At 43.4% G+C, this 24,033-nt stretch overlaps 1 protein-coding gene across 5 annotated transcripts in view; it reads right to left on the minus strand.

The window, feature by feature from the left end:
• Positions 1-717: 717 nt before the first annotated feature.
• The window catches only part of LOC142740735 (glycoprotein-N-acetylgalactosamine 3-beta-galactosyltransferase 1-like), a 37,128-nt gene continuing 13,812 nt past the window's right edge, over positions 718-24,033 (minus strand). The window contains exons 2-7 of one of the 5 annotated variants that reach the window (XM_075850157.1): positions 12,258-12,385; positions 11,776-11,833; positions 8,026-8,094; positions 6,935-7,129; positions 3,223-3,884; positions 718-1,958 (exon numbers count right to left, since the gene is read on the minus strand). In XM_075850157.1, coding sequence (XP_075706272.1) covers positions 1,740-1,958; positions 3,223-3,884; positions 6,935-7,127 — 1,074 coding nt within the window. In that variant the 5' untranslated portion in view covers positions 7,128-7,129; positions 8,026-8,094; positions 11,776-11,833; positions 12,258-12,385 and the 3' untranslated portion in view covers positions 718-1,739. Of the gene's footprint in view, positions 1,959-3,222; positions 3,885-6,934; positions 7,157-8,025; positions 8,095-11,775; positions 11,834-12,257; positions 12,500-24,033 lie in introns of those variants that run through there. The other 4 variants (XM_075850159.1, XM_075850155.1, XM_075850156.1 and 1 more) reach the window with 4 other exon arrangements.

A 24,033-nucleotide genomic window follows, 5' to 3' on the forward strand; every position in this document is an offset into this window, starting at 1 on the left:
CGAGAAAACAATCTCAGAATCGCTTGGGTAGGTTTAAGCATTCCGACGTTATTACCACATAAAGTGAAATATGTCAGATTTGAAAAATGGGCTCTGAGCCTTAAGGCCAAAACTAGGCTGCGTCCTTAAGGGGTTAAAGATGCCAGGATCCTCGGCCAGAGCATCAGCAATGTCAGGGGCTTCTCCAGGGCCGGAATACCCTGGCCAAGCGCTACCTGATGCCCTGGAAAAGCTCCTCGAGGTATACATTTAACGTCTGACGAATAGCATACAGTGGCATCCATCAAAAATAAGCTCCCATGTTAAAGAAAAGCATACCGCAAGTTTGTTTGTTTTTTTGCAGGATCCCTCGGGATGGAATAGCGTAGTCTACTACGTTATTCCATCCTCTAAAAAAAAAGTTCTAACAATGAATATCAGCCTGACGGAGGACATAAGGACACTTTTTTGGTCTCTCTTAGGCTAATGGAGTTCTATGAACACGTTTAGCATGTACGTTGGGAGCTTTCCCGACACACACGCTAAACGTAAGACAAAAACGAGATGTTAACAGGGCCTTAGAGTTGTCTGGAATAAGTATTCAAAAAATTTAAAGTAATTGAGACATGTGATTTGCATTGTCAGGTTAAACAAAAAGAATGTGCTAATAGCATTAAAAACTATGAAATGACCATACGACTGGAATACAAATTGTAGAAATTCACTGCATAGTGCAAAAGGTCACAGTCTTTTATTTTTCCAATGAAGTTAGGGAATATAAGCCATGTTCTGATTGGTTGCCGCGGAATTTGTTACAGGAGTCCCAAACTATTTATATATTCTGACTACCCTTTTCAAGCCCTATCATCACTAAAGTGTTTATATATCCTGAATTGTCTAAGATACTGAAGTTAATAACAAAATCTCTGGGGGGTCTATGGTATTAAAGGAATCATTCTTTTTTGTATGAAATTGGTTTACCCTTTTTGTTGTGAATTATACTTTACAATAACTTCAAGCAAGTCGTCGAGGTCCATGTAACGTTTGATGAACATACAATAAATGCAACACCCCATACTATGGTCGACACTAAGCGCTATCTGTACCATTGGTACAATGTTCATTTATGCAAAATGTAGCAACTGCTGGTCACATGGAATAAGTTGCATTTCCCATATATAATAAGGCACAGTTTGAGGTTTTATGTTTATTCGCCCCACATTTTCATTTGAAAACCTCAATTGTCATTATACAAACATCTTTTTATACCTTGTTGGAAAAAGGCAGTGTCCTCCAGTGAATATGTAAGGAGTGGGCCAATGTCAAGAAGTAAAAGGAAAATAAAGTCAATTAGGCCACAAAGAGCAGAAAAACACAGGGTACCCGTGGCTCCACGACACTGAGTAGTCATTTTGAGTTTCCAACGCAGGAATATGATGGTGTCACATTTCTATATTAAACGAAGTTCAGCAATCCAAGTTTTATTTTACGGTAGCTTTGAACGTTGTCCCTTCTGGATTAAAGTTGATATAATCTTCATCATAAATATTACAAGTAGAGTATACAGTTAATTTTTTGGATGCAAAAACCTCAATAATAATAATAAATTAAACTGCTGGGTTTTGCAAATTTCCCAGAAATACTTGACCTAAATTCTGCTCTACTTGGGTCACATATTTATGTCACATGTAACAAAAATGTCTTTGAGAGGTAAATGTCACTCGACTCTAAATCAATATATTACTTTTATGTCCATTCTATCATGTGCTGGTTTCATTTGTATTTATTGGACTTTCTTCAGTGGCAGGCTTCTCCTCATAATGCAGTGGCAGTCGTTCTGCAGCCTCCGGTAATGGTGGCTGGTAGCGATACTTATATCCAAACGCCCTCAAGTGGTACACAAAGTATTCCAGAATGTGCATCAATGTGGGGTCAACATAATGAAAGGATATAGCCAGATCTGAGCAGCACTGTGGACCCTGCAAAACAAAGAGGCACAAATATTTCAGATAGAAACTCACTACTAATATTTACGGTACTTCTTTGCAACTTTTGTGTGATCTACAATTTATAGTTATATCTGTGTTGGTGACTACTGTAATCTAATGCACAATGTCCACTACTTTAATTTTCATACCGTAAATCTAAATAGTTCTTAACTCCCCCACCCCTGTGACTGAGATCAGGGGGGCGACTTTTCACATATATACACCTTCATGGTTTACTAAACGTTCCTGGTGATATGACTGGATCTACGGGTTCAGGAGAATTCCCTGAACATAACAAATGTCTGGTCTAATGCCCTTGACTTTATGATAGGCCTAATGTCCATTCTAAATTATTAACAGAAGTTGATCTACACTGGTAGCCGGAGACACGCAATGATTGAATATGCTTCGGTCGATTTGGCATACTGCTAAGCAGGCTCAAATCACAATCCAAATCAATTAAATAGAAATTTATGCCAGGGATCCGACATTTATGACAGAGCCACTGACAAAAATCTATGGCCTACCTAGTACCATCATTGTCCCATCAAAGTGTCCATTATGCCAACACACCCATCCATAAGTTTTTATGAAACATCTACACAAGAGTTAGGCTTTGGCTTATGTCCTTCATTTACATAGAAAGTTTATGTCTTCAATAATATGCATTTGTGTTGAACAATGTTTTCAATAACATAATCCCCTGAAATGTAATGCTTTATAGTGTATTTTTATTTTATGCATATTACCTGTATATATTATAATACACATTGATGTTATGTTATCCACTGACAATAATTCAAATTATTTTTAGATGATATTTCTATTACAACTGTCCTTATTTCTAGAAATTTATTTTAGTCATGTAGACCCATCCTGGAGGCTAAGCCTTTATATATGTATTTTAAGATTGATTTCCCTACTAAGGTCATAATCTAAGATAACTTCCTAAGAAAATGTCTAATTACTGGGTTTTCCTGAGCCAGATCCCCGAGACAGCACTTTATCTGTAGTGCTACATCTATTATGTTATTCTTTCAAGTCAAAACATTGGGTTCAGATTCAATGATGATGTCACTAATAGAATATAGTTATAATGTAAGAAAACTATAGAACACTCTGTTAAGGCTGGAAGTTGGGACATGTGTTTTCTAAATGCACAATCAATCCAAAAATATACCATAGATATTTAAACCCCACCTAATGTCCTTTATTTTTTGGGGGGATTTTAGAAACAAAACTTTGATGCACTTACCTCCACAATGGGATACAAACAGTAGCTCCAATACCAATAGCTCTTATCAAAGTGTTCTGTAAGATGGGATTCAGGTGGAAATGGATGAAAGGTTTCCCTTTTTTCAGTGTCCCTAGAGTCTCCAGCTATAACTCCCATTTTCTCCATACACTGACCCAGTGCTAAATCCTCCACAGATGTTCTGTGTTGGCAGGCTCCAGTACGGAATCCTTCCACAAATCTGTTAAGAGCTTCCTTGCTAAGTACATAACCAGCTCCACCACTCATGTAGCCCTGCTTGGCAAATGGTTTGAAGCGCTTTCCAAAATAGACAGGCTCGTCGGAAGTATAATTTGAGAGCATCCAACGCAAATTTTCCACCACAACATATGTGTCATCATCCGCTTTAAAAAACCAGTCAGCTTGATCAAGGTAGTTCTTGTGTACATATTGAAAAGCTCGAATTGTTTTCCAGTAAAGCTGATCCCGTCCTTCTTTGGTATCTAATCCAATTGTAGGGAAGGTGTCATTGGTGGTGGAACTCATGAAAAGTGCAACATTGCAGTGACGGGTCCAAGAGTACTTTAGATGAATGGCTTTGGTATCCAGGTTACTTGGTCCAGTCATGATCCAGCAAAGTATTCTGACTTTGTGTGATAGATCATCACTTACTTTGCTGTTACCTACAACACCCAGATACAAAATAAAAAAAAGATAAATAAATTTATTATCTTCTGCCATGTCATGGAGACATGTTAGAAGCTATCATCTGTGGAGGTCTTTTACCTACAACCTTCATGGAAAATAAACGGTTCTTGTGGTGGGCAACTGTAGGCCCAGTGATCACATGCAGTCAAAAAAGGAGACCATTCTGCTGCCCCCTGATAAACTCTTTTGCCAAGTCCCTGGCAAGCTACAGAAGTAATGTCTCCTCTGGTTTAGAGGAGACATCATTAATTTGGCCAGCCATAGTGCTGCCTCATGCACATATTGTGAAGGAAAAAGGAGAGCCTGAAAGAACAATAGACTGGAAGTGAATTGGAAAATGGGGAGGTATGGTGCTGGCTTCACACTGTACGGTATATAAGAGGATAAGGCTGCACTGTATAACTGTATAGAGGAGGCATGTGGCTGGCCTATCACTGTATATAGGAGGCATGTGGCTGACCTGTATTTGGCTTGCAAATATAGCTGCATGTAGTATATAGTTGGCATGTGGTTGCACTCTATATGTGGGGCCCCCTGTAAGGCAAGTCACAAACATTTGCCTCAGTGTGCTGCAGGTTTTCAATTAGCAAGGGGAACAAGGGCAGATGTCGGGTGTAATAAAGGATCAAACTTGTTGAGATTCTACATGCCTGGTCCTTTTTCCCTCGACATCTGCCGAACTAATGTTGGCCCTGTTTGTAATACACATTAGATGGTCGGCAGGTCTCGCTGAAATTTTCAGCCAACTTAAGTCTAATGTGTATGTGTAAGACCACCTTTAGTCTATCATACTTAAGTGATATTTTTCATTAGCATACGCATGCTGAAGACCCCTGCAATGAAAGACATGGGGAGAACTCTCCAGTTTTTTCTATTATATATGAACTTTATTGTATTAAAAAAAAAGTTTACCCAATAGAGCACATATAATGCCCTCCTTTATAATATATGCCACAGAAAAAAGGGCTCCCCAAGGTTAAATGTAGGATTATTTACACCAGTGGCGGTCAACCCACCCCATCATAGGGGCCTCAGATATGGCCCTTGACTCCATCTGAGTGCCACACATTTAGTTAATATATCCATATTTCATAACAGACCTGTTAGTGGCATGTCAGCTATTTGTATCATGGTCTATATACAGTAAAGCTCTTTGAGCTGACCACCCAAAATTCCACAGAAAAATGCACAGGGCATGGTACCCTCTCATTCCTAGTCCCTATTAAGGCTTCCCCCCATTCAGCATGACTCCCCCTTTCATTCTTATACAGTGCAGTACACCAGCATGGCTCCCCTCATTCTTAGACCCCAGTCAGGCTCCACTATCCATATCTCCCCTCACTGCTAACCCTGACACCCCAGTGGTAGTCTGAAAGTTCTCTTGCTCAGCAGTCCCATGGGATGTTCAGTGCAGAATGGCGTTTGTTGCACCCTTCCCTTCTCTGACAGCCTCCCTCCTCCTCCTCCCTCTTATGCTGTGATCCCCCGTGGTGCTGGAAATGTTCCTCCTCCCGCATATAAGTCTACTTTGTGGTCTTTTCAAAAGGGTACACACTGAAAAATTCTTTGGTCATATTAAGGGGTGATCTGCTTATTGACTATTATGGTGGAGAAAATGGATCACAGAAAAATTCGGCCTGGATAGGTAGTCTTCTCAAAGGGGTGGTCTTCTGGAAAGGCTGCACTATAATTGACATTTTGACTTTTTTTTTTTATTATTGAAAATAAGCACTGCATGGTATACTCATACGTTTTAAAATGCACAAGTTTATTTCTGTATTATCTGCCTGCAGAATGAATAGGGACTACCGGAGACATCTGAAGTGTATATTCTACTGAAATATCTGCGTTGTTACTTGCGGGTGAGACAAAGTTGCCAGTTCAAGTGGGGCACGACTCAGTGTTATTCATATATACTCTACTCAGTGTTATTCATATATACTCTACTCAGTGTTATTCATATATACTCTACTCAGTGTTATTCATATATACTCTGCTCAGTGTAGTAATGTGATGATTAGATACAGAAGAGGGATGGAGAGTAATGTTATAGACGGTAACAAGGTTACCTTATACCATCATGTAACAGAATAGTAAGAATGGTATTAACAAGATGAGCTAATTTTAATTGCCCAACAGCAACCCTGGAGCTACAGTTCACTTTCCCATGGAATACACATGATAATGGTAGGGCTACAACAAAGACTTTCATTGAGGCAGGGGATTTCTAGCTGTTAATTACAATGGAACTCTGAACCTTATAAAGATCAATCATAAAAATTTATCATCACATAATGTTTCAGCAGAAGGAATGGTCTGTATACTCAAAACCTACTGCTTTGAGGTTATAGTAGGCTGAACTTTGGTACTCTATCTTCCTCTTAACAAGGTTCAAAACTGGTTCAATGGATACCACCTTCCTTTACCAAGTACACTTTATAGAGCAATTACACAAAATGCTTTCAAATAATAAATCAAATCAGCAGTAACTAACATGGCATCTCCTGTCAGAGTCATAACTCTTAGTTACATCTCAGTTATAACCATTTCTTGAAAAGCTACACTCACTTACCTTCTCTGATGGGTTTTTCTCACAGAGCACAGCAGGACAGGACTGTTCCCGCCAGCAGTGATGTGAAGTCATTAGAGCGCTCTCTTCCCCTTTCTCTTTGACGGGACTACTGTCTTTGTGTAATGCTGCCCGCCATCTGCTGTTGAAGGGTGAACATCTCCCATGTAATGTTCACATCAGATGACAAACAGCATTACATACCGACTGTCTAATGTACAACAGCCTGAGGAGGAAAGCTGTGGGGATGAGGAGGAGTGAGAGCCCAAGGGGAACGTTTTAACCCCATAACCTTACCCTTGTGTACGCCCCTGGAACTAAGGACAGAGACGGGCAGGATTAACCACACCGTTTTTTATCTCTTACTGTGAAATTATTTTGATCATTCTGTACTATAAAACTAGGTAAAGAACCTCTATAATTCAACAATGATAAATGCTAAATACTAATAATTACCTGTATGGTGAGTATGAGGGAGCTTCCCCAACCGAGACAAGTCCTCAGCTTTTTTCCAAGAGCGAATTGCTAAAGGTGCCTCAATTCTGAAACTGTTAATGATGCTGTGCAGCAGAAGAAATATGGTGGAGAAGCCCACAAGCATGCCAAGATTGAATGCCAGCCATGAAGTCTTGCCAAAAAGTAATGCCATTGCTGTAAAGAAACACGTGCATCTAAAAACTGATGGAAAAATGAACTGATTTTGGTTATTTCTTTTCTTCTTATTACTTTGCACTCATAAGAGGTTGGACTCCCTCCAAACAGGGATGATCCTAACCAAGATTTAGCCAGAAATGTAAAAATGTCAATGGGTCAACGCTTAGCAAAAAATAAAAAAATAATTAGGAAGTGTGAAAAGTATATCTATGTTAGGGCCTGTTCACATCTACGTTGGAGGCTCCGTTTGGGTGCTCCGTCGCAGATCCAGCCAAAAATACCAGAAACAATAGCACAGCAAGCTGCACTATTGTTTCCGGTAAAACCACAGACACCGAAGGAACCCATTAAAGTCAAGCGGTTCTGACGGCCACTGGTGGTGTCCGTCATACAACGGAACTCCTGCCTCCTGTATTTTCATTGGTTTACTCCTCTGACGGAGCAGTACAACGAAAATACCAACACAGGCATGAACCTGCCCTTATAGCCATTTCTTGAAAAGCTGAGTCATAATGAACAAGGTGGCCACTATTTTACAGTTTCAACAAGGATTGCCATCTAGATTTGAGTTACCTCATTATGCAGCAATATCGGTGCTTGTCACCGCCACTGAATAACTAGTCACATTTCACATTCAAAGCCCCATAAAAGCTAAAAGGCAAGCCATATGATCATGGGGTCAACTATTCAGTGCCACATGTCCATAAACTCAATATTGTCCAGTCCCATAGATCCACTAATAACTGCAATAATAATATAAAAATATTATCTACAGCACCAAAATACTCATATTCCAATTTCTGTAGATAAAACCTCTATAATTGTACATGAAACTCGATATTCATCAACATTTTGGAAATAAAAATACTCTTGTCAGCAATATCAATACTCACTGTGACCAATAGATGTCACTCAAATACAAAGCTGATAAAAATCAGTTGGCCGAGGTAAATGAAATAGCCCTAAAAGAAAAAGCTCTATATTAATAATAAAAAAAAAACCCCATTGCTTTCCCTGTTTAAAATGCTTTTCTGGCTTCCCAGATGCTTAAATGTGTAACTCTTATTTTACACAATTGTATAGAATCATATAAAATACTTTTATGGCTTCCCAAATGTATAAAGGTTGAACTCTTATTATAAACAATTTTGTAAATTTCACAAACCGCACAAAAGTTTTTATGGCCTCTGAACCCTTAATACCAAACTGATCACTGTCCCGTAAATCCTTCAATGTTGTGCCAAACACAACTACTGTAATACTGTCGTTTCAAAGAGGAACTCGATGATGATCACTTAGCTATTAATAGGAGGCAAAGGGTCTACATACTGTTTTTGCAAAGGCGCCCTCTTCTGTCTATGTTTGCCCTTTAATTATATGATATATGGCTCCTGGGTCCTCACCAAACACAATAATGAGAGGGCTCTGGTCCCTGTTCTCAGTGGAGAGTTGGCTGCTCAGTGTAATATTAAAGAATGAAATCACTAGTACTTTTCTCCAATCCCTTGTAATTTATACTAATAAAATTATTTATATTAAATGTAGTACTGATTTATTACAAAGATTTATAATGATAGGCACGCTTTAAAGAGGATCTGTCACTAGTTTATTAATTCCCTATCTCCTAACTAATCTAATAGGCGCTATGATGCTGATAACTACAGTGTGACTTTTTTCAAAAACTTTTATTATTTGCTATGTGCATTTTCTAAATATGCTAATTTGACTATACTTGCCAAATGGGAGGTAACGCTTTCTTTTCACTCTGGGCGGTGTAATGTTTTCTGTATGACGCTGTCCAATCAGCATACAGCTTCTCTCCGTTCCCTGCCCAGAGACCCAGCGTGATCATATAGTATACAGCTTCCATTCACAGGCCTTGCACATTTATTTCAATGAGCCGGACCGCAAAATGCGTCCCATATAGGACATGCCCAATCTTTTTGCGGCCCAGGCACTTGGGCAATGCACGGACCGTGGAAACCACGGTTGTGTGCATGGGCCCATAGAAATGAATGGGACCGCAATTCATCCGCAGATGTGCGGGTGAATTGCGGCCGCAAAAACACATTTGTATGCTTGAGGCCTTAATAGGAGCGTATCAGAAAAATGATATACTGCAATGCATTAGTATTGCAGTATATAGTGCTAGCAATCCAACTGCTAGTTCAAGTCCCCTAAAACATTGTAAAAAAAAATATGTATAAACTTAATTGGTAAAAGCCTAAATTATTACAATGTAACATTATTTAACCTCCACAGTGAACGAAGTAAAAAAAAAATTAATCACCAGAATTGCTGTTTTTTGGTCACATCTCCCACAAAAAAAACTTGAATAAAAAGTGATCAAAAACCGGACTGCACCCCAAAATGGTACCAACAAAAACTACAGCTCGTCCCACAAAAAATAAGCCCCCATACCACTCAATCGATGAAAAAAAAAATGCTGTGTGAGTCTCAGAATGTGGCGAAAATAAATAAAATACATTTACTTTTTAACAATTAGTTTTTTCCTTGTAAAAGTAGTAAAATATTTTAAAAAAAACTATATAAATTTGGTATCGCTGTAATTGTATTGACCCGCAGAATAAAGTTAACATGTCATTTATACTGCACGGTGGACGCCGTAAAAGCTAAACCCAAAAAATAATGGAGGAATCGCTGTTTTTTTCCTATTCCACACCACAAAGATTTGTTTTCCGTTTCCTAGTAGATTATATGGTACAATAAACTGTGCCATCAAAACCTTCATCTGATCTCACAAAAAATAAGCCCTCAAATGGTTTTATTAACGGAAAATGTAAAAAAAGTCATGGCTTTTGGAAGGTGGGTGGGGGGGGGATCAAAAATTAAAATCCAAAAAATGGCTGTGGCGGGAAGAGGTTATAGATAGAGGTGACAGCATAAGTTAGAGCTGCACAGCTGTTGCAAAAAACATACTCCTGGTGCTGCACTGTTTTTTTTATTATTTTTACTATGTACTGTTTTTTAAAAAAAATCCATAAAAATGTAACACCTGGAGAAACGGTACTATTTCGTATCTGGCAACTGCACTTAAAAGTCACCTTACAATGCTTTGTATAATCTGGCCTATAATGAGCGTATTTAAAGTCCGTGATACGCGCGTGAAAATCACGCGCATCGCACGGACCTATATTAGTCAATGGGGCCGTTCAGACAGTCCGTGATTTTCACGGAGCATATGTCCGCTGCGTAAAACTCACGACATGTCCTATACTTGGCAGTTTTTCGCGCATCACTCACCCATTGAAGTCAATGGGTGCGTGAAAATCGCACACGGAAGCACTTCCGTGTCTCGCGCGTGATTCGCGCAATAGTAGATAAAGAAATGAAGGAAAAAATAAAAGTACTTCCTTCATTTATTTTTCTAAACATCAAAACCGCGTGTCATAAGGATGGCATATGCGTGAAAATCACGCAGCCACGCACCATTCACTGATGACACACGGAAGTGCAACGTGCGCAAAATGCAGCGTTTTTTGCAAGCGCAAAACGCACACGCTCATGTGAATCCGGCCTAAGGCTTCCGTTTGCATTACCTTTTATTTCAATGTTAATGCTTCTGTTAGCCTTGGTTTCTGTTTGTTTCCGCTCCGTAAAGTCTCTGTTTTTTTCGCGGAAACAATAGCGCAGTCGACTGCGTTATTGTATCCGCAAATTGTTTTTTAAACTTTATGGAACGGAGACAAATAGAAACCAAGGCAAACGGAAGCATTAACATTGAAATCATAGGTAATGCAAATTAAAGTCTTAGTTCCCGTTTGGCTTTCCGTTCATGGGTTCTTCCGGCGGAAAGCTGCAACGATTCGGTATTAAATATCATTTTTTAAATTGGGCTTATTTAATATTCAAATTTTCTGAGATACTAAATTTTGGGTTTTCATTAACTGTTACCATAATCAGCAACATTTAAAGAAAAAAATGCCAGAAATAGATCACTCTGTGTGTAATGAATCTATACAATATATGAGTTTCACTTTTTGAATTGAATTACTGAAATAAATTAACTTTTTGATGATATTCTAATTCATTGAGAAGGATTAGTAGATAGTCACACAAGGAACATTATTTTGGACACAAGATTTAATCATACTTTTAGGGTATGTTCACACGGCAGCGTCCGTAACGGCTGAAATTACGGGGCTGTTTTCAGGAGAAAACAGCACCGTAATTTCAGCCGTAATGGCATGTTGAGGCGCTTTTTGCTGCGTCCATTACGGACGTTAAATGGAGCTGTTTTTCCATGGAGTCAATGTAAAACGGCTCCATTTACGTCTGAAGAAGTGACAGGCACTTCTTTGATGCGGGCGTCTTTTTTACGCCCCGCCTTTTGACAGCGGGGCGTAAAAAAAATTACCGTCTGCACAGCACATCGTAATACCCATTCTAATGAATGGGCAGATGTTTGCCGACGCTATTGAGCCGCTATTTTGGACGTAATTCGGGGCAAAAACGCCCGAATTACGTCCGTAAATAGTGTGTGTGAACATACCCTAACATGTCAAACAAAAGTGTTAACATAACATCAAGGAAATTCATCTCAAGTGGCGATTGTTTGAGATAAAATTTTGAGAATCAGTTCATATAATCAAACAAACTACCATTTCTAGATAACCACATACATCAATGTCAAAACTGCAGAATGAATGGTCCCATCATACGGTCACGTGATCATTTCCACTGTGGGAAAAAAACAAGTATTTTTTCACTATGTATAAAGCTATACGGTGAACTTACAGCAAGGCTGAGTTTGTCATTTACCCCAAATTATCGTGATGCGTTCTCTGAAATTTCCTATAGGACTGCAGGTAGACTTACTGACATTTCCTATAGGACTGCAGGTAGACTTACTGACATTTCCTATAGGACTGCAGGTAGACTTACTGAAATTTCCTATAGGACTGTAGGTAGACTTACTGTATTTTCCTATAGGACTGTAGGTAGACTTACTGTATTTTCCTATAGGACTGCAGGTAGACTTACTGCATTATTTAAAGTTTTACAATGCTAAAATGATGCAACTCCCAAGTGCTTAATGACAAATTCAGCTCTGCTACATCTATAACTGTACAAGCTTTCCTTGCCATCCATTCTTTGTACATACCTGTAGTGACAGGTGGTCAAGATCCAGCCAAACGTTAAATATCTTTGCAGTTGTACAAGACTGGTTACAGTCACTCCGGATAATCTTATGAACAGATATGGTTATACAGATCACAACATGAAGGGAACCTGAAAATAAGACATTAATATTACTAATTATTATCCTGCACTATGCTATCCAGCAGTGAGCTGTGTATCCGCCCTGATCACTGCAGAGCTGCTCTGCCTGCATTCACACAAGAGATGCTCGCACACCAGGCACTTACAGTCTGTGTCACAGCGAGAAAGCTGCTTCCTACAGCACGACAAGAAACACACAGGGAAAGAGCCAATCAGATCTCATGACCTCACATTCCCTGCTTTCAATAAACTCTCCCAGCCAAGAAATAGTATGAAAGTGCAAATACCTGACAGATCCTTCATGGGGTGACGGAAAAGGCAGATATTATGCGTGATACATACAGCAAACATTTCCTCCTGAGATAACGCGCTCCTTAGATAAAACATCAATCACCTTTCCTCCACTTACAAATCCGTTCAGCCTGGAAGATTTGTGGCAGAGATTTCTGCAACTGAAAATCTGTCCCATCATGTCCACGGAGTTGTTTCTGTCGCAGGTGTATGGATTTTTTTTTACGACTGCAGGTAACAACCCTTACCCATTCCTTTTTACGCCACATGGCACAGACTATAAAGGGCGGGTTCACACATTGCGTATTTGTTGCAAAATTTGGGTTGCAGAATTCGCACTGAAATTCGACAAGAAAGTAAAGTACAATTTAAGCAAGTGGGTTTTCACAGTGAGATCCACTGTATCCGCACCAAAAAAATCAAACAAACGTAACACATGCGGATTTTAGTGTGGATTTGTAGACCGATTCACCAGCATAATATTCACGCAATGTGTGAACCCGGCCAAATGGTTATTTTTAATGGGTAGGGGTTTGACACCAGTTTTTTTTACTGTTTGGGTATGTTCACACGAGGGCGTCCGTAACGGCTGAAATTACGGGGATGTTTCAGCCTGAAAACATCCCCGTAATTTCAGCCGTAACGGAATGTGCAGGCGCTTAAACGCCGCGTCAATTACGGGCGTAATTAGCGCTGCTATTCATTGGAGTCAATGAATAACGGCTCCAATTACGGCCAAAGAAGTGACAGGTCACTTCTTTGACGCGGGCGTCTATTTACGCGCCGTCTTTTGACAGCGGCGCGTAAATTACGCCTCGTGTGAACAGACAAACGTCTGCCCATTGGTTTCAATGGGCAGATATTTGTCAGCGCTATTGAGGCGCTATTTTCGGACGTAATTCGGGGAAAAAACGCCCGAATTACGTCCGTAAATAGGCCGTGTGAACATACCCTTTATCAACAGGTGTTGAACCAAAATGATGACTGCCACCAGCGTATGCCTATAGCTGGTAACCCGGAGACATGTAACGCCTGGTGGCCCCCAAACCACGCCTTATAAGTATAAACCACCAGCTGTGACTTACATAATGAAATTCTCCTGGGAGAGGAATAATCTATACACATTGTAACCGTTTCTGTTTTTCGTTGTTGTTTATTTTAAATGCACTTTGGAAATTATAATGTTCACACAGAGTATTTTGCAGGCAGAATTTCTGCCTCAAAATTCCGTTTGGAAGTTTGAGGCAGATTTTGCTCTCCCTGCACGCCGATTTTCGTGGAGTTTTTCACAGCGTTTTTCGCCCGCGGCCATTGAGCGCCGCGGACATAAAACACTGCGAAATATGCTTTCTCTGCTTCCCATTGAAGTCAATGGGAGGTCAGAGGAGGAAACACCCGAAGATAGGGCATGTTTCCTCCTTCTTCCCGCGAGGGGGTTTTACCGCTCGCGGGAGAAAACCGCCCCCGCCTCCCATTGAAATCAACGGGAGGCATTTTCCGGCCGTTTTTGACAAGTATTTTGGCGCGGTTTCCGCGTCAAAAAACTCTGTGTGAACTTAACCTAAAAGTTCATAAAAGAAAAAAAAAACACAAAATAATTCCTAATAACAGGGCAGGTGTGCGGGAAACAGTTCTTCTTCTTGGGCAGAGGCCAGGAAAAAATGCCAGGCCGCCAAAGAGGGGACACTATAAAACTATAGGGAGGGAGAGGCACCTGACCCAAGCCATTCAATGAAATAGATCAGGGAGGAGAAAGCAGAGAAGCGTTTGTGTACATGGTGCAGGTGGATGACTGGCCGACCAGAAACTGGTGCATAACTTACTGCTTTAACAACAAAAATACTGTTCAGATTAAGGCTGGGTTCACACGACCATGTTATGTCCGTAATGGACGGAACGTATTTCGCCCGCAAGTCCCGGACCGAACAGACTGCAGGGAGCCGGGCTCCTAGCATCATAGTTATGTACGACGCTATGAGTCCCGGGCTCGCTGCAAGACAACTGTCCCGTACTGTAATCATGTTTTCAGTACAGGACAGTAGTTCAACGGAGAGGCAGGGACTCCTAGCATCGTACATAACTATGATGCTAGGAGCCCGGCTCCCTGCAGTGTGTTCGGTCCGGGACTTCCGGCCGATATACGTTCCGCCCATTACGGAGGTAACATGGTCGTGTGAACCCAGCCTTAGGCTGTCCATACAGATCAGAAAGTTGATATCTCTGCTACTCTCCCCCATAAACATGCAAGCTCAGATTGGCCAAGTGTACATGTTTATTTCAATAGGCTGACTGGTAGAAAGGCACTGATGGACACCTCTGTCAATGCTCATCTCCCGAAGGAACAAGGGATCGGCAATATGAAAATTCATGGTAGATATTGTGAGACTGTCAGGCTTCCCCCACATGTTAGACTATTGTTCAAACCCCAGGGACAGCTTTATAGAAAACTGGGCCCTGGTCAAAAAGAAATGTAGGTCCCCCTGCTGGCCATTTTTACAGTATTTTCTGGTAATTTGAACCCACATAATACCGCAATATGGTGCCAAAATAATGCTGTCATGCGCAGCCCATAAAATATCACCATATAGGGCACAAGTAATATGCAGCATCCAGGTTATACCCTCTTTAAAGCCCACATAATACTGCCATATAGTTCACAAAGAAACCCTAATATTATACTTTATATACTGCTAATACTGAGTGGTTTTAGTTTGCAACTGGAGTTCCCATCTTCTGGGGCTCTGGGCAATTGATCATTATTAATCAGATGTGTATGGCCAATATAAAGCTGGGGTCGGGAGTGATCGCTTTAACTGTCAGCAGGTACAATTTTGATCACAAGTAAATTTATTTTTAGCATATACCTCAAACATATTTACAGTCAATGTTTTCTTGGCACTACACTTTTTTGTAATGTAACCAATATAACGGTTATTATATCAAGGAGCTTAAATTTTAGCTTTTGGAACTTTTACTATTTAGATACTAGTAATGGCTAAACTAGTCCCCAAAGCTGAGGGTTAGCTGATAGATAAAGATCACTAGTCTGCCAGTAGTAATAAAGACATAAATCAGCAAAAAACAAACAAAAAAAAACAAACATTTTACCAAGGCAGGGAAACTTGTATATAGTGTGGCAGATATGAACCAGCAGCATACCAGTAGTACCATAGACGTCTGAATTTGCAGCTCAGTCTTCCAGTAAGTCTTACTTACCACATGAGTCCCAGCAGCGCTCTTATCAAGCTAGGAAGCCCTACAATAAAGACTGCTCAATTGCTTTTCTGTTGTCAGGCAAGCAAAGGGATTTAAAAATATGGCATTCAAAATTGGGACCTTCAAAGCCTGGGTTATAAGGGGACAAGCGGGAAAGGTGGAATGTGATGTCAACACACGCTGCCAGTGCCAATATACTTAGAGGAGTGTTCCCACTATACATATACGTTATAGCATCAACTATATGTGTCATAAAAGTATGATTGATGGAGGTCCAACTGCTGGAACCCTTAGCACCAGTCTTGGGAACAGAGGACATCAGTCCCTGTTCCTTAGTGAAGTACCTGAATATATCAATAAAATGAATGGAAGATATATAAATAAAATGAATGTGTATATCAATAAAATGAACAGTCAAGCGCAAACTGGGTGCTGTTGGAGGAGTGTTTTTCTTGACCTGCCTAGGTAGAGTCGTGCGTTAACCTTAGATCATCCTATCCCCCCACCCCCACTTTAGTAAAGACACGTGACACCGAGGTTGGATGTGAAATGGCCACAGCAGCCGTTTATTAATTTTACAGCTTTATAAAAACAATTTAAATCCGAAACATTCGGATAACTAGTTAGGAATCCGCCATAGAATTCCTCCTAATAATTCACATGACCCAACATGGGTCAGAATCGTAAATAACAATTTAACGTTAACATTAACCCGAGCAGAGGAAGTCCTTGAAGCCCCTTCAGATGTTCCTTTTTAAGAACACACCGAATTAGCCATCTGCAAACCACCAATTACCTCCAGCCGTAAACCAGCTCGGAAGCACCGTTCACCTCTGCAGATGGCTCCAACCACTAGAAGTCCACTTCAAGGGGATAACACCCGATGAAGCCCTCAAGTGATATACCGACCACTAGAAGTCCACTTCAAGGGGATAACACCCGATGAAGCCCTCAAGTGATATACCGACCACTAGAAGTCCACTTCAAAGGGATAACACCCGATGAAGCCTTCAAGTGATATACCTTCTACCAGAAGACCACTTCAAAGGGATAACACCCGATGAAGTCTTCAACCATGTACCTTTTTTGGGGGACGCATACCCCCGATGCGACCCCCCCACCATTTTGTACTGACTGGCCTCAAGGACTCCCCCCGCCACAGCGAAACAGGCCTTGACCACCTTAAGCCTGTGAGTTCCTCCACACCACCACCGCCCTTTCTATGCCTTCTGCTATCGCCAAGCTCCAAAGATCAATGCCAACCTCGGTCAGATGAACCCCGTCACTTCTCCAAAAATTCCCCACTCCTGACTCCAAATCCCTATGCCTCACGCAAATGCCCCCGTTCTTTGCCACAAAACGGGACACCGCCCGGTTAACTTTTATACGAGCCTTATTGACTCTCTCCACCGATCTAGCTAACCGCCAATGCTTTCTTGGGACTATGTCCGACCACACTACCACCAACTTGGGATAAGATACCCACAAACACAACATATCATGTTTGATATCCCGCACCAACTCACGAAAAGGGCGGACTCCTAAGTCATTCCCACCCACGTGCAACACTAAAACCTCCGGAACCCTATCCAGCCGCGCATATGTCTGGAATTCCGCCAACACCCTGCTCCACGACATACCTCTAAAACCCAGCCAATGCACAACCGCATCCTGTCGCGGAATGCGCAACTGGCGACCATCCGGGCGGACGTCCGCCCTCAAAGCCCCCCAGTGCACGTACGAATGACCCATCAACCACACCAAACACGGAGGCGAATCTGAAACGGAAAAAACAATTAGGCACCACCCATATAACATTTGCAAAGCGTACACAACCAAACTCATAACATATGGGGGCGGACATAGGACTTAAACCTTTTAGACTCCCAACGACCAATACGCCTCACCCCTTCATCATCCAACCCCCAGCGCCCCGCTTCCGTTGCTGCGCCAATCCTGAAGGAATGAGATGAATATGAGCCTGCCGCAACACCAACCGCCGTCAAACATTTTTTAAATACAGCTCCAAACTGAAACCTGGACAAAACGACCCGTCCACATGACGTAACAAAGGCAAATCTGGAGACCCCCTGTTTTGCGTAAAACCCCGCATGCACTCTACTGGGCACATGACCGACCCCGGGAGAGCGAACAAAACTAACAGTTTTCCCTTCCCTACTTGGTCAGTTTTAGATCGACGCAACCATACCTCTAGCCGATCTGCAACAACTCTCTTACCCACTCCTCCCACTGCCTCCAACAAGCAGCATACGCACTCCACGTCGCGCGCGCCAAAGACCTTTGTAACAGCTGCTCTACGGGACCGATACCAGATCCCAAAGATGCTCCGGACAAGCCAAACCGAGACGTTCCGCTCCCGGTGCCAATTGCCGAAACCGGTCCCACTGCGAGCGAGAAAGAGCATCAGCGATACAATTCCGTACACCCGGGACATGCACCGCCACCACCCACGCGTTCAATGACAAACACACCAACACTAAATGCCGCAACAATTGAACTACCGGAGGAGAGGACGCCGTGATGTTATTAATGGCAAGCACCACCCCCATGTTGTCGCAGTAAAAACGGACCTTCTTATCCCTGAGCCTGTCCCCCCAAATGGTCGCCGCCACCACGATGGGAAACAGCTCGAGCAGGGCCAGATTCCGCGTGAGTCCACTGGACACCCAGCTAGCCGGCCATTGACCCGCGCACCACGGACCTCCCCTGTAAGCTCCAAAACCACCCGCCCCAGCCGCATCCGTAAAAATATTCAAATCACTCGTATCCATAGCGAGCGACCATTGTACTGGCCCAAGAAGTCATCCCAAACCTGAAGATCAGCTCGGTGCTCCTCCTTGAGCCGCACAAAATGATGCGGCGCGCGCACTCCCGCCGTTGCCGCCGCCAACCTCCTGCCAAACACCCTCCCCATCGGCATAATCCGGCAGGCGAAATTCAACTTCCCCAGCAGCGACTGAAGCTCCCTCAGCGTCATTTTCTTCATTCTACAAGCCCGTCGAACCTCCAGCCTCAAAGCACCCAACTTATCCGCCGGGAGCCGACACTCCATTGCCACCGAGTCTATTTCGATTCCCAAGAAACAAATCGTCGCTACCGGGCCCTCCGTTTTTTCCGGCGCCAAAGGAATCCCAAAATCCCTCGCCACCTTCTGTAGTGCATGAAGCAAATTACCGCAAACCGGCGAACCCCCCGGGCCAACGCACAAAAAATCATCTAAGTAATGGATCAACGAATCGACCCCGGATACTCCCCTCGTTACCCACTCCACGAAGCTACTAAACGCCTCGAAGTATGCACAAGAAAGAGAACACCCCATCGGAAGGCACCGATCCACGTAAAAGGCCCCATTCCAAAAACAACCCAACAGCCGTTGGCTTTCTGGATGGACCGGCAACAACCTGAACGCCGCCTCGATGTCGGTTTTTGCTAGCAGCGCCCCTGGACCCGCAGCCCGCACTAACCCCACCGCCTTATCGAATGAGGTATAAACTACGGAACACAACTCGTGATCAATCCCGTCATTTACCGACGAACCTTTGGGATACGATAAATGTTGAATCAAACGAAACTTTCCGGGCTCGCGTTTAGGGACAATACCCAACGGGGACACAACTAAATCTTTTACCGGCGACTCAACAAATGGCCCCGACATGCGACCCAACGAAACTTCTTTTAACAACTTTTCCGACACGACTTCCGCATGCAAGTAAGCCGATTTTAAATTCCTCCGCGTAACCGGAACCTCATAAGGAGGCGGAGGAATAACAAAACCAACACGAAACCCTTCATAAAGCAACTTAGCTGCCGCCCTATCCGGATACTCATTTAGATAAGGGGCCATCCTTTCCACCTTCACCGGCGACACCCCCTTGACCAGCCCCGTGCTGGTTCCCTGACCTCTTTTTTCGCAGACATTTTGCCGCCCCGTGTGATGCACCATTACACTCGGAACACACGTGCTTGAACTTGCACGTGGCACCGAACTTGCACTGACCTTCATTAAATTGCCAGCAAAACCCCGCCTTTCCCCCGCCGCTTTGTCCAATCTGACTAGACTGGCCTCCCTGGCCGCCGCTCCCGGGAAAGGACTGCCTAACCGGAGCCGTAACCCGTAACCAGAGAGCAATATCCTTCTGGTCCCACCGAATCGCCGGCCGAACCGCCTTCCGCTGACGGAATTGCTCATCATATCGCAGCCACGCCTGACCCCCATACGCCCTATGAGCCTCCCCAATGGCATCAAAATAACAAAACAACGCCGAACAATTTTCCGGCGCCTTTTCCCCTATCACACTAGCCAATATGGCGAACGCCTGCGACCAATTAACGAACGTCTGCGGGATAAGCCTTTACCGCCGCCGTTCCTCCTCGTCCTTTTTACTCTCATCCCGCTTGCTCTTATCCAAATTAAATTTAGCCAGCGGCAAGAGAGAAAAAATTTCAACATATTCGTCTTTCCAGATCCGATCACGCACCTCCTGCTTTAAATGCGCCCCCAACGGACCCTCAAAACACACGTACACCTCCCCCCGAGCACGATCATCCATACGCACTCGATCGCCGTCCTTCTGCGCCTCGGTCTGTACCGACACCGCGACCGCCTCTCTAACCGCCGCCACCGGACGCGCCTGTAACGATCCCACGTCCCTGGGGCCTTCCCAAACTACCGCAGGGGACACTTCCGTTACTACCGGCGCCGCGGCCCTGTCCAGGCGCCCCACCAGCTCCCGTAAGCAACCCACTAAGTCTGCCAAACCCGCTCCGTCGCGTCCGCCCGCGCCACTACCGGCCCCCGATGCAATGCTAGCAGCCCCCCCGCCGACACCCGACATAAAAATCGCTGGATAAGACAATAATGGAGTTATACACTCACCGGGCTGCACAGGCGCTGTGTTCCCGTCAGCCGGACCATCCTGACCTCGACGATACACGTCCAGTTCACCTTCCTCCAATTCTTCTCTCGCCGACGACTGTCCATCCCAACGACATCTTCGGAACGGGGATGAGGACGCGCTGACCGATGGGCCGGCAACCTGCCGCCCGACCGCCGGGACCCAGACTTCCGACCGGACCTGTTGCCTCGACGTCGCTGCAGATCTAGGCGTCCGTCTAGACGATCCTGACGAAGCCTGCCCCCTGGCCGGAACATCACCATGCGGGGCGGCCGTACCTTGTCCTCCAAATCTTCCATCTGATGGGGGAGGGGTGACAGGGAGCCCAGCCTGCGACTCCCTGCTTACCGCCGGACCCCGTCGCGGCCTGGGATTCCTGCCAGGACGCAGGGCCTGGGAAGGGGCGGTCCTCCCAGCTGCCTGGCCTGCAGCGTCCGGGATCGGGCTCCCTCTGCGACGCCGTGTCCGCGGGACTGCCTCCGGACTGAGGCGCTCTGGAGGTCGGGACCGCCGAGAGGGACGGGTCGACCCGGCCTGCGTCGCCGTCACCCCTGGCAACGCTCTCTGCCCGCCCAGCGCAGGAGCGGTAGTTGCCGACTCCCCCCCCGCCGCCATAGCCATGCTCGTGAGGGGGCCGGGGGAGGGGAGCCTGTCCTTTGCAACAGACCCCGAACGCCGTGCCCGACGTGGCGAAACAGCGTCCGGGATCCTCGTTATGGCAGCCACGGTCTCCTCTAGCCATCCGGGACCGTGGTGCACAGCAGTGGCACGCAGCCGCTCTAACATTAAGGCTTCTGCCATCCCTAAAAGCACGGGCAACGGGGGAGCTTACTGTGCTTGTGTTACTCCTCCCGCTGCTTCCGGCTCAATGCCGAGAAACAGCGGGAAGCGCAGTAACGGCCCCCCCGTCCCCCTTTACTCCTCCCCGTCCCTCCTCCAGCTCCTTCCAACTCTCCCTCACCTAATTAACCCTTTCCCTACCAGGACGGTCATGTCGGCTTCCCTTAATCCCTGCGGGCTGCGTCCAGCCTCTTCTTTAAGAGCATGGCTTCCAACAAGCAAAGTGCTCTTAGTAAAATAAAATATAAATACATTACAGATATAAAAGAAAAATGTAAAATATGACACTTTAAATTTGCCACATACGATTGTGCAATACTAGAGATGAAATGATGTGACTAGACACATGCAACAAAATATTTGCTCCATCTGTAAAGTCTGTTTACACAAATAATGGAGAAATGTATCACATGGAAAGATATAGAGGACCTGAAAGAATACTGAATCGTAAAACAGATTAATTGTATAGCGCCTTGGTCTCCAATCTGTGGCTCTCCAGATGTTTTGAAACTACAACTCCCAGCATGGAATGACAGCCTGTGGTTTCACATCCACTAGAAAGCCACAGGTTTGAAGCCACTGGTATAAAACAATGAAACACAGATAAAAAGTCAAAACATTTAAAAAAAAAATATTAAGATACCCAAACAATTAAACTGATAACTTGATATTTCATATGTGCGTGATACCTACAATGCTCTTCATGTGTTGTGAGGATCCGAAACAGGCAAACTAGATCCTAATAGAACACATGCAGATGTATTCTGTCTAAACTGATATTTTGAACAGAACAGGATTAGCAGGTTGATCATTTGAGATTAGTAATAATCCTAGGTGTGGTAATGGCCCTACAATTATTTTTTGGTATTTATATAGAGAGAGATATTAATGATGTGTTCAGACACATCATAACTTTGCCTTGGTTCTAAAATAAGAAAAATGAATAAATAGATTCTGTGCTGATCAATTTCATAATATACACTACCGTTCAAAAGTTTAGGGTCACTTAGAAATTTCCTTATTTTTGAAAGAAAAGCACAGTTTTTTTCAATGAAGATAACATTAAATTAATCAGAAATACACTCTATACATTGTTAATGTGCTAAATGACTATTCTAGCTGCAAACGTCTGTGTTTTTTAATGCAATATCTACATAGGTGTATAGAGGCCCATTTCCAGCAACCATCACTCCAGTGTTCTAATGGTACATTGTGTTTGCTAACGGTGTTAGAAGGCTAATGGATGATTAGAAAACACTTGAAAACCCTTGTGCAATTATGTTAGCACCGCTGTAAACAGTTTTGCTGTTTAGAGGAGCTATAAAACTTACCTTCCTTTGAGCTAGTTGAGAATCTGGAGCATTACATTTGTGGGTTCGATTAAACTATCAAAATGGCTAGAAAAAGAGAGCTTTCATGTGAAACTCGAAAGTCTATTCTTGTTCTTAGAAATGAAGGCTATTCCATGCGAGAAATTGCCAAGAAACTGAAGATTTCCTTCAGAGAACAGCACAAACAGGCTCTAACCAGAGTAGAAAGAGAAATGGGAGGCCCCGCTGCACAACTGAGCAACAAGACAAGTACATTAGAGTCTCTAGTTTGAGAAATAGACGCTTCACAGGTCCTCAACTGGCAGCTTCATTAAATAGTACCCGCAAAATGCCAGTGTCAACATCTACAGTGAAGAGGCGACTCCGGGATGCTGGCCTTCAGGGCAGAGTGGCAAAGAAAAAGCCATATCTGAGACTGGCTAATAAAAGGAAAATATTAATATGGGCAAAAGCACACAGACATTGGACAGAGGAAGATTGGAAAAAAGTGTTATGGACAGACGAATCGAAGTTTGAGGTGTTTGGATCACACATAAGAACATTTGTGAGACGCAGAACAACTGAAAAGATGCTGGAAGAGTGCCTGACGCCATCTGTCAAGCATGGTGGAGGTAATGTGATGGTCTGGGGTTGCTTTGGTGCTGGTAAAGTGGGAGATTTGTACAAAATAAAAGGGATTTTGAATAAGGAAGGTTATCACTCCATTTTGCAGCGCCATGCCATACCCTGTGGACAGCGCTTGATTGGAGCCAATTTCATCCTACAACAGGACAATGACCCAAAGCACACCTCCAAATTATGCAAGAACTATTTAGGGAAGAAGCAGGCAGCTGTAATTGCTGCAAATGGAGCATTCTTTGACGAAAGCAAAGTTTGAAGGAGAAAATTATTATTTCAAATAAAAATCATTATTTCTAACCTTGTCAATGTCTTGACTATATTTTCTAGTCATTTTGCAAATTATTTGATAAATATAAGTGTGAGTTTTCATGGAAAACACAAAATTGTCTGGGTGACCCCAAACTTTTGAACGGTAGTGTATCTATGGCGGTTGAAGTTCTCT

Source organism: Rhinoderma darwinii, chromosome 2 (assembly GCF_050947455.1).
Source record: "Rhinoderma darwinii isolate aRhiDar2 chromosome 2, aRhiDar2.hap1, whole genome shotgun sequence".
In the NCBI taxonomy this organism is placed as follows: Eukaryota; Metazoa; Chordata; class Amphibia; order Anura; family Rhinodermatidae; genus Rhinoderma; species Rhinoderma darwinii.